This window comes from Gymnoscopelus braueri (assembly GCF_963280865.1).
Source record: "Gymnoscopelus braueri genome assembly, chromosome: 16".
In the NCBI taxonomy this organism is placed as follows: domain Eukaryota; kingdom Metazoa; phylum Chordata; class Actinopteri; order Myctophiformes; family Myctophidae; genus Gymnoscopelus; species Gymnoscopelus braueri.
This window is the reverse complement of record NC_137616.1, coordinates 21094099-21112468: the sequence shown is the minus strand read 5'-3', so window position 1 is coordinate 21112468 and position 18370 is coordinate 21094099. Positions and strand designations below refer to the sequence as shown.

Here is an 18370-nt window from a genome sequence, read left to right as displayed (position 1 = left end):
CATAGATCGGTCGGTCCTCCTATCCCCGCCTGGTTAGCAGTCTGATCTCGGCGGTATAAAAAGATTGCGCTGCGCGTGTACTCACCCAACGCAATAATGAATTCCTGCGACTTGGAGTCAGATATATATATATATTTTTATTCACAACATTCTCTTCCCCCTATGGGACTGAAATGATTGCTGTGCTGAACAAATTAAATCTCCCTTTGGGGAGTAGGCCTATACATTGAAATGGGGCCTCTACGTAGATGGGGCACACAATTGACAGGTGATTAATGACCCCACACCAATTGCAACCTGTCAATTGTGTGCCCCATACATTTGTGCTTCCCAAAGGAAGTTTTCATATGTTCAGTCCAGCAGTCACTTTGGGCCCGACCCTGTTGCGGGCAGCAAATGTTGCCAATGTGAAGCTCTTGGGAAAAGTGGACATATTTTACCAAACACACGTTTTCTGGCAGAACTTTCAAATGGATATGAAACTAGAGGACAATATCTGACTCCATGTCAGAGCAATTAATTATTGACTGAGTAGCCTACACACACTGCTAACTGGGCGGGGATAGGACTGATCTATGGCTGTTTATTTGGAATACATGGTAAAATCACAGCCATTCTAGGGCTATAACATTCATAGACAGCTATGTCTCTTGATTTATGTCAATTTGTTGTTGTTGTTATAATCTTAATTTATGACTTCCAGAAGATATTCTTGTGTAGATCTGGTGTGTGTGTCTTGTGTAGAACTGGTCTTGCACAGGCGTGACGATCCTAAAACCCATCGAACAGCTCTACAAAAGTGCGCTCAAGGTGTTTGACAGGAAGCCTCACTCTTATCATCATTGTAACATACTCAGGAGGCTCAATTTTTTTAGCTTCGACAATTTCAAAAAGTTCAAACAGGTTGGGGTCATATACAAGACCTTACATGGTCTGTGCCCGCCCCCCCTAAGGGAATTCATTAAAAGGAAGCCTGAAAGAGGAATCAGTACCAGAGCAACCACTCGAGGAGATTGTGAAGTGCCGCACCGGCAAACAACCTTCGGTCAAAATGTCCTCTCAGTACAGGGTTGTGTAGCATGGAATGGCCTTCCTCTACATATAAGGGATTGTGCTACATTTCCATCTTTTAAATTCAATGTGAAAAGATGGTTGCTTGAAAACCAAAGCTGCAACCATTTGTGATCATATTTTAGGTTTTTTTTAGGCTATGTGATGTAATGTAATTGTATTTCACCGTTTGTCTGTTTTCTGATGTTATTGTTTTTATGTTTTGTGTGAGGACTGCGGATGAAAATTAGCATCTTTGCTAAATCCGGTGTATTTACGTTCATGTGACGTTCATTAATATGCTCTGTCCTGTCTAAATAAACAAATAAAGTAAAGTAAAGTGTATATATATATTTATATATGTAACGAAAAAACATCACATGGATGCACCTGGGACGTATCATCAGTGTTGTAGCCTGGGGTCAGGATGTTTCGGGTCTCGCAACATACACCCTCGCCCAGGTGACCCAGCCAGGGTTGATCAAGCCCCGACTTACGTCCCTGGTAGCTACCCACGGTCAGTCCTAAATAGGGAAAGACAGGGCCACTCAATACGCTTGTCCGAAACTACTCTGCCAGGAATGGGGGAGAGGAGAGGCTCTGGTACGTGGAGGGGCTAGGCTTTGTGCATGGCCTCCTGGCCGGGCTCCTCCTCCGTCTCACCAGGTCCAGGACCTGAGCGTTGCACCAGACTCCCCCGCTCCAAACATTTCATTCTGGTGTGATGGTGTCTTGGCCCGTGGTGGTACTGCAGGCTCCCTTTGCGGCTTGCTTGAATGGCCCTCATAAAGGCCTCACCGTGGATTTGTTGGGCTTCTTCCTCACGGAAGACACAGACTGGGGCGCCAACCAAAACTGCTCCCGGATGCCGTCTACATTCCGGCTGTCACCCGTCTCTCCGGTGGTCACCAATCTATTCCTGGTTGTCACGTAGTCTATAAATTCCTATGAGCCACTATAAATAGAATAACTATAACGAAAAAACATTATGTCCCCTCCCGTTCCCTCAGGTCCAGGGAAGCCAACCTCCCCGAGGTCCCCAAAGCCATTTACCATACTTGGGGTCGTAGGGCTTTCGCTGTTGTTGTTGCTGCTCCCTCCCTCTGGAATGCGCTCCCCAACCATATTAAAGATGAATTAAAATAGATTACATTTTTAATGCATTAAGTCCATAAATTAATCACTAATTTTGACCACACACACGCGCACGCACACACACACACGTGCACACACATATTTTGATATACATTGATATTCAGAATGGCTGGCAGACTTTTCTGTATTCAAATATGGAATTCTTAGATGCCACTATACCGTAGAACAAGTAAGACGCGCGAACGCGGTAAGCGAACGCAAAAAAAGAAAAAAAAGAATAAAAAAAAATATTTAAAAAAAAGTAACCAATAAATTTTTTTTTTAATATCTGCGTTAAAAGGAGCATCTTAGAAAAATACAAATTCACAAAAAAAAAACTTGGAATGTTTTTGAACAATTCAACAAAGTGTTTGAAGTGCCTGTTTCACCCACTTCCGGGGGGCGGAGCCAAAATCCGAGCCCGATGTATTTGTTCGTAGACCCCCACTTAGGGGGGGTAGAAAAAGTTTGGGAGCGATTCGGGCACTTTTCATTTAACATGGGGTTTCAATGGGGAGTTTTTAGGAGCCTTCTCCGGGGCGTGGCTTCCGGGGGAAGGGGCGGGCTTAAACGCAACCTTGACAGGTGTGTTCAGTTTTCAAAGACCTTTCATTTGATGTATGGTACGTCTAAATTGGACATTTACTTATCTCAGAGGAGCTGCACACAGGCAGTGCACACAGGCAGTGCACACAGAGACACAACCCAAGCAGGGTTACATAGTAAGCTCCACTTGGTCGGAGGCGCGGCGAAGCCGCGCCTCCTCCCGCGTTCGCAATGATGATATTCTTGCAAATTCACTTAAACATCACTACATGTTATTTTGTTATATAGTCTTGTCTTTCGTGTGTGTGTGTGTGTGTGTGTGTGTGTGTGTGTGTGTGTGTGTGTGTGTGTGTGTGTGTGTGTGTGTGTGTGTGTGTGTGTGTGTGTGTGTGCAGCTTTGACTGTGTAAGGCATGTGCGTGTGTGTTGTGGATATCTATATGTCTGAGTATGATGTATTATAATTCACTTTCAGATTTGCTTCAGTTGCAGGCTGTCTGAGCAACAGGATGGATGGTTTGCTCAAGACCTTGCCAGTCCACATAATGAAGAATGCCAAAGAGATGCTGGAGCTCAAGTGAATGTGAAACCCTGCATTGTTTTACAAACCAAATAACTGGTCTTCTTCTGTGGAAAAGATGCTTTGCAAGGATTTTTTTTACCCCAGTTTGTGAAATAGATGACTTGAGGCAAAATAACTTTCAAAGCAAAGACATGATACAGGAGCCTATATGTTTTATTCAAAAGATGGCCCAGACAGATGTACCACTATATAGGAGATTATTTACTTTAAATTGTGATCATAGAAATAATAAAAACCTCAGCAATAAAAGACAAATTAAATAAGCTTTTATGCCAGCAGCATGGGTGAAAAATGTTTAAAGAGATACAAAGCTATCAACCAAATTTAGCTTATACTATATATCAGATTTTAATGGGCTTTGAGTAAATGCACTCAATGACTGCATCGTCCTTATACAGTGCATCCTACATTTCATTTAAAGCATATCAAAAGAGATCTTCCATAGTCAACAAACCTGCCCCAGTAATAAGAACTCCTCATGACATATTATAGCTTTTCATTTATAAAAGTTAGATGATTGCTTGTTATGTTATGGAGACTGACAATTCATACCAATTATTCCCCCACAGGAATTATGGTGGAATGGGAAATATATATATTAAACTATTACTTTGAATTGGGCTGTTTCTTAATTCATGAAGACACATGAGGGAATCTCCTGCATCCAGATACGTCCCTCCCTGTATACCTCAGCTTTAATGAACACATGCAGCATGTGCTTCAAATCCTATCCCCAACGGGAAAACAGTGAATGCATGAAGGTTCCCTGAAGATTCGCCAACGATTACATCCTTTGCATTATTAATTGCATGCCATGTGTGGGCTGCTACGAACCCTGGATGCCCGTGCCATGTTCTACAATATTTGCCATCACTAACCAATTCCTATTTTGGGCATGCATTACAGCCAAAACATTTACATTTTTGTATTTTATTAAAATAAATTATTTAGAAAATAGCAGATCTACAATGTCTAGCATCATGATGAGCTGTGAGCTTTGTAGATCGACTAAACAAAGTACATACTGCTGGACTTTAAGTGGTACTTTCCTGTGGTTCAGGGAAAAAGGTCTTGGAGAGTTAACTTGGCATACAAGTGTGTGTGGATATTTTTACGTGTAAACAAAAATGTCTTGGTCTGGACCTACACATGAAACCCCATTGCACAGTTTCGAAGCCCTACAAACTTCCAAAATGTCCTCCGTACCAGTCTATCTTTGTTCTTTGATTTTGCTTTTACATTACCCACCCTCACACACACGCACACGCACACGCACACGCACACACACACACGCACGCACGCACGCACCCACGCAGGCACACACACACACACACACACACACACACACACACACACACACACACACACACACACACACACACACACACACACACACACACACACACACACACACACACTGGCCTAGTGTTTGTTTGTGCTTCCTTTTTGTTCTCACTTAATTTGGTTATACCCCTCTGTTGCCTTGAGCAGCCCATTGTGACAAACTTGTTTTGTAGAAAGTGCTTTATAAATAGATGTGAATTGATGTTATTGATGAGAGACATGCAACACTAGGCTGCTGCAGTCTGCCATCCCCACATTAGAGCTGAGTGTAGGCCTGTCATAATTACTACACAATCACCAGACCACAATTATTTGAGATAATCGCATTTATTTTGCATAATTGTCAGAATTGTTTCCATTCACTGTATAAATGCATGTGTTTTGAGCTTATAGACAGGCTATTTCCATGCCCTGGATGTAATTTATGTTTACAAAGCCTAAAGCCAAACAGAAATGTAATTTTTGTGTATATGTTCAATGTCCAATGCGTTGTATGACATTGACAATTAATCGTCAAGTAAAATGTCATAATCGTGAGTGTAGAGGGCCTTGTGGAGTCCTGACAGCCATAGATAAGAGGGATTGACACATGATTGACATGATGTTTATTTCTTGTGACAGACATCTCTCACACCATGCGCCTTTTCATGTGTTCTTCGAAGATATGTGTCCTGCAGGGATGGCTATGGACTTACAATGTTCTCCAAATTAAATATCTAAATTTACCCACAATAGTTGTAGGCTATATTTTGTCAAAATGAAATAACATGCCTGCATACTTACATTGGATGGGTGGACTACATGGTCAAGTCCATGAATGTAGGCTACATTTAGCAGAATTGGCAGTGTTTCACAAGTAATAATTCCATAAAATACCTTTGTCAAGTGTGTGTGTGTGTGTGTGTGTGTGTGTGTGTGTGTGTGTGTGTGTGTGTGTGTGTGTGTGTGTGTGTGTGTGTGTGTGTGTGTGTGTGTGTGTGTGCGCGCGCGTGAGTGTGCGAGCGCGTGCGTGCAAACACGTTTACCTTCAATCTTTTCCTCCCCCCAGATAATAATTACCATTAAGCAGAAGCACATATGCATTTATTACGAAAAAACGGAGACAAGAGAAGGCTTTCAGCATTACATCATGCAGTGTGTTCTGTCATGTCTGAGGCTTCAAACGAGACACTAGATGGCAACCACCACGGTGACTGTGTGTGTGTGTGTGTGTGTGTGTGTGTGTGTGTGTGTGTGTGTGTGTGTGTGTGTGTGTGTGTGTGTGTGTGTGTGTGTGTGTGTGTGTGTGTGTGTGTGTGTGTGCGCACATGTGCGCGTGTACGTGTAGTGCACGTGTGCGCGCAAGAGAGAGAGAGAGAAGAGAGAGAGAGAGAGAGAGAGAGAGAGAGAGAGAGAGGTGGGGGATGAATTACGTCGTCGTGGGACAGTGGAGAGTGGGTCTTTTCATGCCTGCAGCTGGAAGAGAGCGAGCTGCAGAGTGGGAGGGAAGCTGGACAGCAGGTTAGAGATTAGATTGTGGCGCACAGGTACAAAACTGATCGTCTGCAGTTGGATATATATGATTATTTGGACATCATAGCCTATTTTTTAAGCTGTGGATTAGGACAGGTTTTGGTGGCCATCAGGTGAGATTATCTCTGCAGTGGAGAGAGAGAGAGAGAGAGAGAGAGAGAGAGAGAGAGAGAGAGAGAGAGAGAGAGAGAGAGAGAGAGAGAGAGAGAGAGAGAGAACATCATGGGCTGCTGCGTCCGTGACGCCACCACCACTGGAGCGCAGGCTCGGGACGGAGTGCGCCGCGACGTCGCCGCGCCGCTGGCACCCCGGTCCTAGATGGCTCCCACATTCGGGGTGCACTCGGAAAACAGGTGTCAGGGAAGTGTCGTCACACAGAACCCCGGAAGCCGGGGGAGGAGGTGGGGGGAACATCAGAGGGAAAGATGGCAGCGAAATCCGATGGTCGCGGGGTCGTCACCGCCGGTTTCGCCCAGCTGCACAACCTGGACGAGGTGGTGGGGACGGGCGAGGAGAACCCGCGCGGGGACGGCAGCTCCTTCCACATCTGCCACTGCTGCAACACCTCGTCGTGCTACTGGGGGTGCCGGAGCGCCTGTCTGCATTACCTCCGGGGGAAGAAGGGGAAGGGGAGAGAGGAAGGAGGAGGAGGAGAGGGAGGAGAGGGAGGAGAGGAGGAGGAGGATGCGGCCAGGCCACCGCAGGAGGAGCGCCTCTGGCTGGACTGCCTGTGGATCATCCTGGCGCTCCTGGTCTTCTTCTGGGACGTGGGGACCGACGTGTGGCTGGCCATCGACTACTACCACAAGCAGGACTTCCTCTGGTCGGGCCTGACCCTGTTCTTCGTGCTGGTGCCCTCGGTGCTGGTCCAGATCCTGAGCTTCAGGTGGTTCGTGCAGGATTACACCGGCGGCGGATTGGGCTCCGTGGAGGGGCTGAGCAGCGGCCGGAGAGCCACGGTCAGCCTGCAGAGAGACAGGTGCTGTCTGCTGTCCGTGTGGGTCTGGCAGACCGTCATACACATCTTCCAGATGGGACAGGTGTGGAGGTAAGACTGGAACAACTTCTGGCTTTGTGAGCGTTTAAAGCCCCCCAAAGCTGCCTGCAGCCCCCCTAGCTTTTATTCTCTCTCTCTCTCTCTCTCTCTCTCTCTCTCTCTCTCTCTCTCTCTCTCTCTCTCTCTCTCTCTCTCTCTCTCTCTCTCTCTGTGTGTGTGTGTGTGTGTGTGTGTGTGTGTGTGTGTGTGTGTGTGTGTGTGTGTGTGTGTGTGTGTGCGCGTGCGTGCGTGCGTGCGTGCGTGCGTGCGTGTGTGTGTGTGAGACACATGTGACAGGTGACAGTGAAGGAAAAGTGACAGACACATACACACACATAGTGTGTGTGTGTGTGTGTGTGTGTGTGTGTGTGTGTGTGTGTGTGTGTGTGTGTGTGTGTGTGTGTGTGTGTCACCTTTCCCTCACTGTCACCTGGTATAACCCGTCGTAGTAGCTGGCCCATGCATGACTAGAGTGAAAATCAGCACCGCGCGCTGCGAGGAGAGGATGCCCGGTTCACCGGGTTCATCTTGGCTATAAATATCACAGTGTAGTTGTCATTGCAATCAGACAGAACGACCTTTTCTGTTGGCAGAATGTTTCTTTAGCTTTCAGACTAAAAGTGTTGAAGGGCCAGCTTGTCACAACAAGCTGCCAGAGCATATAGCCTACAATACATTGCACCGTTGTGATAATGTCCTCATAGTGCGCCATTGCGCTGGTATGGGGAGGGAAGAGAGCTTTTTGTTCAAAGGGTACACACAACGACACAAGTATATAGTAGCCGGGAAATGATGGTGTGTGTGTGTGTGTGTGTGTGTGTGTGTGTGTGTGTGTGTGTGTGTGTGTGTGTGTGTGTGTGTGTGTGTGTGTGTGTGTGTGTGTGTGTTCGCGCGCGTGCGCATATGTGCATGCGTGTGTGAGTGCGTGCGTGCGTGTGTACACGCGTTGCGTGCGTAGGCTGAGTGTGTATATATACCCATGTGTGTCTGTCTCACTCTCACAGGCGCGACGTTCATATAGTGCATCATGTGCATGTGAGGATTCACCCTCCCTCCCCACGCGAGTCGCGACACACACTCCAACTCTGTAGTCTGCAACCAGCGGCCAGACGCGCGTCCGTTTGCACGGCTCACAAAACGTCGTTTTTTCTCCCCCCCCCCCCTCCCCCCACAGACATGATGTCATCGATTCCTCTGCGACGCTTTGGCATTTTGTGGTCAAAACATTAAGTCCCCTTCTTTATGCCACCCAGACAGATGCGTCGAGTCGAGAGAACGTGGCCATATCTGTAATAATAGCCTCTCTACTCAAGGTCTACTACGTGCAGTGCGTAATTTGTATTTGCTGACATGCAGCGACTTGTAGTAGAATGTCAAGTGCGTGAATGATGCTGGCTGGTGAGCACAGCGGGATCCACTGGATCCATGTAGGCTGTCTAGTGTCTAGTGGGAACCACTCGGCAGCGAGTTGTTTTTGGTGCAGACAGACGCAGTGGCGGGCATTTAATGGAGAATGTAACGCATGACGGCAGCCCAGAGAAAACTGCCAGTCGGACAAAAAGAAAGAACGGTGGGGAGAAAAACAAGACAGAAAGATATAGATACTGTAAATAGAAATGCACCCCGTAGTAGACTTGGGCTCGACTTCGTTGATATGACCGTGCAGCTGCAGCCGAAAATAATGAATTTTCAGCTGAAAAACATGGGAATTTCGGTTGAAAAGCTGTTTTTTTGGCGAGCACCACGGTCGTACCACAAAGTATAAAGGCTTTTTAGGAGAAGGCGTCGATCCATCTTATTTTCTATATATTTAAGTGTGTGTGTGTGTGTGTGTGTGTGTGTGTGTGTGTGTGTGTGTGTGTGTGTGTGTGTGTGTGTGTGTGTGTAGGCATGCATCTACACTGTGTATGAGATATGAGAGAGACTATTGACTCACTATAGGCTATAGACTACTAGCCTATAGTTACTAGGTATGCCTTTGACAACTTCATCCCTCACTGGTCAGATGTATTTTCTCAGCTATTTGATAGTTTGATACTATACTACATAATGAAATGTATAAGAATATTGATACAGGCTACATTTCTTATGCTGTTGCCAAGGGAATTAAATCGGATATGAAACCCTCAATGCAAATGTTTTAAATATGCCTCTGATCTAAAATCCTAAACCCTATACTTCATTGACCTCCAGGGGGTCCTCCAGGGGTCTACTAGGCCCTCCTTTTTCCCTCTACACCAATCTTCAAGCTCACAACATGTCACAACACAGCATGTTGTGAGCTTGTAGATCTGCTATTTTCAGGGTTCATGTGGTTTTAAGTGGCTATGAAAGATCTCTCATATTCGCTCACCCACTTCTTCCACCACACAGGTTAATTTTCAAATCCTATGCATCATTCACCCATGTGAAAATAAGTGATCCCCTATATTGATGCTAATGGTAGATGCTGTGTCTGGATGGTGCATCTCCAGTCAAGTATGCCCAGAATGTAGCGATCCACTCTGCATTTATCAACAGGCTCTTTTTAAAGTGTACCTGAAGGCTGTCATATCGACTGGTTTCAGTTGTATGGGCCCAGGTTTATTTACTCCAGTGTGGCTCAATTGATTATTCACTTAAAGCCACCATATAGTGGTTGGTGGAGATGGGGAGGGCTGGTTCACAAACACACTGGTGATAGTGGTGGCAATAAGTGAGTTGCTTAAGATTTCTTTGTCCAAGCAAACCATAAACCAGGGTCTGAACCCCAGCTTTTGAAATGAGAAGCAGCTTTAAATGAGTTACTCTAATTAACTAAAGAACAGTTTATTAAATATGAACAGTTTCAGAAAAGAGGGACAACTATAGAAAAAATTGCTCCTCGGAGCCAGGTCTCCGCCAGGCCAGGTAGTATAAGTCAATCTAAGCCTATCAGGATGAAATATGAAAAATCAGACTGGTCCGTCTAGATGACATGACTCTAGAGATAATGTGTACCGATTTGTGTGATGTTTTAACAAAATCTGTTGGAGTAATAGCAAAAAATGTGTTCAGCAACAATCGGCCTCTTGGAGGCACTATAACTGGCCGATGTGAAAAATTTGGGCCAACGGTGCCGGAGATTAGCTGTTCACAGACGGACGGACGGACGGACGGACGGACGGACGGACGGACACACACACACACACACACACACACACACACACACACACACACACACACACACACGGACAGGGGTCTTCGGCCTGGTGGAGACAATATATTAGGGCTTGGGGCGTGAGGCCTGTTGGAGGGCTTTAACCATGAAATGTCGTTCTTTGCATTGATTATTGAAAACCAAATGGATACATGTCAATAAAGAGATCCTGCTAAAACAACAGTAAATTATTTGTCTGTTAAAGATTTTAATTAAGACTGGAAGACTTATTTGATGTGACTTCTCTCAGTAATTTGAATCTTCTGTCATGGACAATAAACCTGAAATGAGATGGCCTGAAATAAATCCAGCTAGGAAGGGAACCTCCTGCAGCATATGCTAATAGGGAACTCAAGGAAATGTAAGCTGGTGGCATACATGTTATGACACCGCAATGCCCAGAGGAAGACACCATTGTCAGAGCACCATCTCCCCTTGGATGTGATCCACTGGTCTGGGGTTAAAGGTTAAAAACTACTCTTGTCAGCTTAGCGAGTTTGTAACCCAGGGCCTGGAAGGCTAACAGTGGATATGGAGATGATGACACACTACAAGAAACCACCTCACCAAGAACACAGTATGTGTGATATCACATTGCATTATAGGGTCATAGCTGACTGTGACATTATATAACTTTGTTTGATATTCCAATCCTATGGATTTTATGATCGATTGGACATTCGTAAATTTCTGTAATGATGAGGACGTAAATGTTCAATTTAGGCTTTTGAATGCCAACTATCATAGATATTCTTGGACGCTTTTAAATAGATGCTATCTCTGCAAAAGTGTTTGCATTCATTACAATTGGAAAACGTCACAAAGTGATGACAGGAGTCAAAAACACTGCCTCATCATGTCTTATTACGCAATATCATATTCAGTTCTGGATTCAATTAGCTCCTTTCTCACTGTGCACCTGAGGACCGAGCAGATGACAGAACTGCCAGGCTTGTTTTGCCGTTAGCTCCTCGTTAAGTGTTGACGAAATGGGGAGGATTCCGTTCCTGTCTGAAATCCCGCCCTGTCATTGGCTTTCCACGACTCTTTCTTGTCTGGATTTGCTTCCATGCTGTGAGTCATCGGCGGCGTTGACAGTGTCTCCTGGAGTATTCTCTTTCTGCTCACGCAGGCATGCGCATGCACGCACGCACACACGCACACGCACACGCACACGCACACGCACACACACACACACACACACACACACACACACACACACACACACACACACACACACACACACACACACACACACACACACACACACACACACACACAGAGACACAGACACACACACGTATGCAAGCATAGCCTACATACAGTGGTCCAGAGTGAAGACAGACAGATTCATTTGTCTCAGACCAAATCAATGTCTAAGTGAACAGACACCACATCTGTCTTCAAGGTTTGGAAGGCCCCTGGATGATTTTGGGAAATGTCAGGGGTCTGGGGAGGTGGTTGTTTTCTCTTCTTCCCTTATTAGTTAGCTGAGCTCATGGTTTGTTTTTTGTTAGTTTTTTTATAGTTGGGTGCAAACCTGTTCCATTTAGCAGTTTCTGAGTTTGAATGACAGGGGATGGAGGGAGAGAGGGACAAAGAGGGTGGAGGGAGAGAGTGAAGATGAAGGGGGGTAGATTTGATTTAGGATTTAGGATTTTTTGCCTATTGCAAACAGGGGCTATCCGCTGCTGAACCCAAACATTTTCTAGCCTATTGTTAACTAGGATCTGTCCGGTGCTGAATCAAACATTTTCTCGCCTAAGGCAAATACTAGGAGCTGTCCGGTGCTGAACATCATTTGCAGGCCAGGTTATCTGGGTTTTTGTATTCTGTTCATCTTGTGTTGTGTTGTTTTGTTTGATTACAGGATCAGGGTGAAATCTCATATGCAGATAATGCACAACGAATGCATCATCACATTGGGCCCGATTCACTAAGCTGGTCATAAATATCAGTGTAAATAACATGTAAATAAAGTGACTAAAGGAGGGTGTATTTTCTCTAAGCAAAAACCGACGTGCAATTCCCAAAGGGGTGTGTAAATCCCTGATATGTGCGGATCACAGTTGTTCCTCATTTTTGTCCGAAGGTCAGAGGTGTGTTCATAATCGGGCCCATTGAATGATTGATGTGTTAATTGTTCTATCAGAAATTCATTCTGTGCCTGTGACAATCATGATGTTCTGGTTATGCTAAAAGCATATAGGCTACAGGCTACTGTAAAATCCATTTGTAACTTTGAGAGTGTACAAAATCTAACCAAATGTAACTCTCTTAGTTAGAATTTTACTTTGTAGGAACTATTCAGTTCTGAAATGCGCACTAGGTCTTCTTCATACTGGGAGCTGTCCAGTGCTGAAATGCGCGTTGTGACCCATGTGTGACTGGTTTAAATTTTGCTATTATTTCTTGTAGAGACATGAAAGACATGTTACCGAATGTTGAATGTGAGACACTTAATACCCAGTTAAATTGTTGTGTGTCATGAAATACAGAAAAGTTATAACAGTTGGCAGAAATCCTTTATGCACTAGGTTCACTGTATTGCAGTCGTCAGTTGCAATGTAGTCCGTTGTGCATAAATATAGAATTTGATCTCCTACTGTCACTTCAAGTTCATAGGGTTTCAGTGATGACATCCATTCAAATAAATAGACTTATTTTTAGTTAGAAGAAAAGATGAGTATAACTATGCAATTGATGCTACATTCTGATGTTTTGTGTTATTGTTTCTCCACTGGAGCTTAGTTTTCCATTGCATCCCTTGAATCACTGAAGGTCAAGCATTTGAAAATGTGAATGCATGCACTGCAATATTTCAATCACCTTGTCAGCTGGCAGAAAGGCATTAGCTCTGACATTCTAAGACAGTGTATAAGTAGTTTGAATCTGGAAAGCTTCTAGGATCAGAGAAGGATAAGGTGACACTACTTTAATAGGCTGACACATTTTCTGAAATAATGCATATTTACTCAATTATTTAAAAATAATTTCAACTTTAATCCAGGCTACTGAATTAATCTCCAATTCTGTAGCAGTCACAGCATTAGGGATTCCCTCCATACCAGCAGTTCTCCAACATTTAATTTTTAACAAGACAAATATAATGTTTGGATTATGCCTTAATCCAGGACAAGGCTCACCACAGAGTAACATGGGGGGAATCAGCTCATGGTTGACATCTGCTTGTGTTTCCCTGCCTGGTAAATATTAATACAGGCTGTGAGGAAGTCAACATGAGAGCCTCTTTTGGCTGGCTTGCCTGCTTGTAATTGCCAAGGAGGTTTGTACACATGGTGTCGAGACATCGAGAATGTACAATGCCACACACTCCCCCATCAAAAACTCGGCTAAAGGTGAGCAAACCAGAGATATAAACAAAGAGGACAAAAGGGGGAGTTTGTTTGAATTGGTTTGTTTGTTTGAACGCGACGGGACAAGACAGGACAGGTCGCTAGCGGGGATGGCTAGCAGGGATGGCTATGTCCGTCCGTCCGTCCGTCCAGCCGTCTGTCACTTTGGTCCCAAACAATATATCCAGAAAACTACTGGCTGGATTGCCATTGACTTTGCTGTGCACCTTCATGCTTCACTGTAAAGCTTTTTATCTTGTTTTTGTGAATACAATATATTCCCCCACTCCCCAACTTTGGCAGTAATAATAATCTTTTCCTATAATAATAAGGCCGGATAATTTTCCTTTTCTTTTAGTTTTTAGCCACATTACAGGGCTCTAAGGACTGCAATGTTAGTTCAAAGCATTTTGGTCCAGTTGGGTGTACTGTAGTTAGTCCTGTTTCAGCTGAAATATGCATTTTCATCGAGCGACATATTACATGACACATTGTCGCCAAAGCATAAATCAAGCTTAAACAGTCCATAAGCTCATATATTGCAGGTTTTGTCAAGTGGAATGATAAAGCATATATTTCCTACTACAGTGGATGCAAACATTAAACTTTTTTGCTACCATAACTACATTATAAACTGTAAAACATAGACACTTCAGTGTGTCATGTCTTTATGCAATTCACCATTGGAACCATTAAAACAATACTTTACTCTGCTGAGAATGAACTATGAGTACTCATGGGCATGCGCATGCACACGCACACACTCGCTCGCACACACTCGCTCGCACGCACGCACGCACGCACGCACGCACGCACGCACGCACGCACGCACGCACGCACGCACGCACGCACGCACGCACGCACGCACGCACGCACGCACGCACGCACGCACGCACACACGCACACACGCACACAGGCACACACACTCAAAGCATTGTTATTATAAAATAAACTATGTTATGTGTTGTTATTATATGCAATTCCTTTAAGGTCCCTGGAGACAGCGCAGTAAACATCCTTTTGGTGCACAAGAATGTATTATAGTGTAATGGTGCTCATTTTCCCATTAGTATTGATAACAGGGGGGGAGTCATCCTTTAAAGCAAAGCTTGAGGAAAACCCCCAATTACATGACAGAGTAGGCTATCAAGATGCAGCAAGAGGCTGCTTTACAATGGAACCACTTCCCAGCTGGGGGTAGAAGAGACAGATAAGCCCAATTCATGCTTCATCGCACAGCGGTATGACACAGCTTGTAGGTCTACTATTTTCGGCGTGCGACACCGTCATGCGACGGAGCATAAATTAGGCTATTATGTGGCTTGGTTAAGCCAGATTTATACTTCATTGCTTGCTTAAAATAACAAGTTTTTTATTTTCTGCCAGCATCGTACAACATTTATACATCGTCATACGGCGATGTATGAATTAGGCTTCATTCACTTACAAGGGAAGAAGCAAAGGATGAGAGGTGGATCTGAAAAAACTAGATTCAATTCCTGTTTCAATTATATCTGTTCAGGTTTTTGAATCAAGTTGACGGTTATTGAGTTAGAGGCAATTTCAGAATGAAGGGCAACATATTGATTCTCTGAGCACCCCAATGTTCTGCAAAGGTAGTGAAAAATGAATTCAATTGTTGAGATTGTATTAATATGTGGGATATAGCCTGTTATTAGAGTATGCGTGAGTGTGTGTGTGCCCTGGTGGCTCTACCAGTTAATGTACGGACCACGTAATTGCACTGTCTTTGGTTCGGAACTGGCTCCAGGCCCTCGATTGCTTCAATAGTCAGTCTCGCTTAACTGTGGTAAATGTAAAAAAGAAGAAAAGAGGAAAAAAAAACGGAGGAAAAGGTCACACACAATACAACCCTTAGGGTTTACAGGTCCATTTGGTTCCATATGTACACTCCTGGAGTTAATTTAATGCCGAGGATTTTAATGTGCATCATGAATGAATGAATAAGATGGCAGTTGTTTCCAATGCCATTTGCCATCCATGGCTCCTGTTTTTACAGATAACTCTTAACCGCTTAAACCCTATACTTCATTGACTGGAGTCCCCCAGGGATCTATACTAGACCCATTCCTTTTTTCCCCTCTACACCAAATTTGGTGAAAATAGCCCATCTACGGGCTCACAACGCATTGCGTTGCGATGCATTGTAAGCTTGTAGATCTGCTATTTTCAAAGAATGTTCTCCTAGAATAGGGATGCTAAGGTTCATGTAGGTAAGTGTAATGCAGGGTGAGTGTGAGGTGAGAGAATAAAGCTGGGATGATAGTGTTTGATTTAGCTGCCTGAGGCAGGCCTCCTAATCCTAAACTGTATTGCTTGGTAAGCCTTAAGGGCCTGGTGTTACAGAGCTTCTGTCTCCAGGTTCCCAGTTCTGGTCAACAGGTATACAGACAGACAGACAATCTAGAGGCGCAGACAGTGAGGCAGGTGGAGGTACTGTTCAGGAGCCTATATGAAGCAAACAGGCAGACAGGCAGTCTTGCTCCGTCTCTCTCTCCAGCCCTCTCACTCGCTCCACATGCAAAACAAACAAATAAACCAAAACTCAGGGGAATAAAGAGTAACTGTTTGTTACGTTCTCTCTCTCTCTCTCTCTCTCTCTCTCTCTCTCACACACACACACACACACACACACACACACACACACACACACACACACACACACACACACACACACACACACACACACACACACACACACACACACACATACACACACACACACACACACACACACACACACACACACACACACACACACACACACACACACACACACACACACACACACACACACACACACACACACACACACATACACACACACACACCTCGGGGGAGTGTCGAAGGAGCTCTCTGTTACACCACTCCCTGTCCTGTTTCTTTAGGCACTTATATCAGAGTGAGCTGGTGAAGCCAGTGGACTGTGAACTCCTCCCTCCTTCCCTGGGTCCTTTCCGATAGGAAAAGTCATTATGAGGGCCGGCTCCCATACGCTCCCCCCTCTGGGATAGAGAAACCAATGTCCTGCTTATTTTAAATTCTTCTCCCACGGACTGCTCGTATAGCCTTTGCGTCATAGCTCAAGAAAAGCGATAACGTTTTCTTTAGCGTGCATGAGCCAATGCTTCGACGTCTATTGAATTAATTTGTGGTGCCCTAGCTATAGAAATCTTTCCCCTTAAAATGTGACTGAGATGACATGAGTGCTTCAGTCATCAAAAATGCATTCGAACAAAATGCAGAATAGCTCTGAATTATTTCCACCAATTTCCCAGTATCATTAAAATATGACAACATATATATTACAACGCTTTCACCAATATCATGTTTTGTCTCGTTAAGCGGAGTTTTTGAAATATTTGTTAAAATATTGTGTGATTCATTCACTTTGAAGGATGTTGTAGTTTGTAAATATGGCCTGCTTAGAATTGAACTCTGACCCAGCCATAGCCATAGAAGGAGTTCCCAATGCAGCTACGCCCACATATGGAGTGTGATGTCTAACCTAAATGTGTCATCATGGTATAAGCTGCAAATAAATCAGTCAGCAGTGTTGCATTGGTGATTTTATTGGTGGTACGCTATTCTATTGACGTCACGCGCATGTCTCTTAGCACCTATACTACAGGACATCTCCATATGGGCACAAAAGGGACTCAGACAGACGGGTACAACGGGTACTCTGACAAAGCCCCCGAGACATATTGGTCGGATTGGCACTGCGACGTAGGTGTGAGGGCCGCAGCGACCCAAACCTCTAGTAAATATAAATCTGCTCTTTTGCCACCTTTCCTCTGTGCCATGCGTATAAGTCCTCACAACGTGATTTATGTTTTTCTACAGTGGTCGATTGCAGGTGATCCCCTGTATGCAAGAGAAAATCATTACATGGAGCCACAGGATATTCAGTGGTAGTTGAGATGCTCACACACAAAGGCTATTTTTCATCTGCAGTCTGTGGTGGCCTAATAGCGGGGGTCCTAATATATTCCTAGACTCCCCTTCTCCGTGTTTTGGGGGCGAGTGCTTTACTCCCAGAGGTCCCATTTATGATCATCATGCGTTCTCCCCTTACACCTTACATCTATTTGTGTTCTTCATAGCGTACGCTTTACGCTTTATTCTAGCTGTTTAATGACTGAAGTACGTTAGCCTTCAAACCTCTTATGCCTTTCTACTGTATCTTTCCTAGAAGGAGACGCCATACAGTACTGTACAGTATGTACTTCAACCCTCTCCAATGCTCTCCCTCTCTGCTAGTTAGAATAATCACACTCTCTGCACTGTGTGCTTACAGCTGATGTCTGCTCCGTCCCTCACTGCTAGTTAAAGTCATCATGGCGCCTCCCTCTTCTCCCACCCTGCCATCCTTCTCCTTCTCGCTATGCCTCTCTCCCTGTGTTCCCTTCACATAAAGCTGCACTTGACCTCCATTTCTGTCAAGGAAACTAGAGCATCTGGCTCCTGCCCCATTACAACTGAACATCGTGCCTTCCCTCCCTCCCTCTCTCTCTCTCCCTCCATCCTGCCATACCACCATGCCTCCTTCTGCTCCCTGCTGCGACCGTTTTCTGATTCCCGGCTTTCCACTCTCCTTTCTCTCTCACC

The 18370-nt window shown here is 44.7% G+C and overlaps 1 protein-coding gene across 1 annotated transcript in view; it reads left to right on the top strand.

Moving 5' to 3' along the window:
* Positions 1 to 6593: 6593 nt before the first annotated feature.
* xkr6b (XK, Kell blood group complex subunit-related family, member 6b) overlaps positions 6594 to 18370 on the top strand; it is a gene marked incomplete at both ends in the record, with an annotated part of 83391 nt that continues 71614 nt past the window's right edge. Inside the window, one exon of the mRNA XM_080453246.1 lies at positions 6594 to 7216. Within this exon, the coding sequence (XP_080309372.1) occupies positions 6594 to 7216 (623 nt within the window). The remainder of the gene's footprint in view (positions 7217 to 18370) is intronic.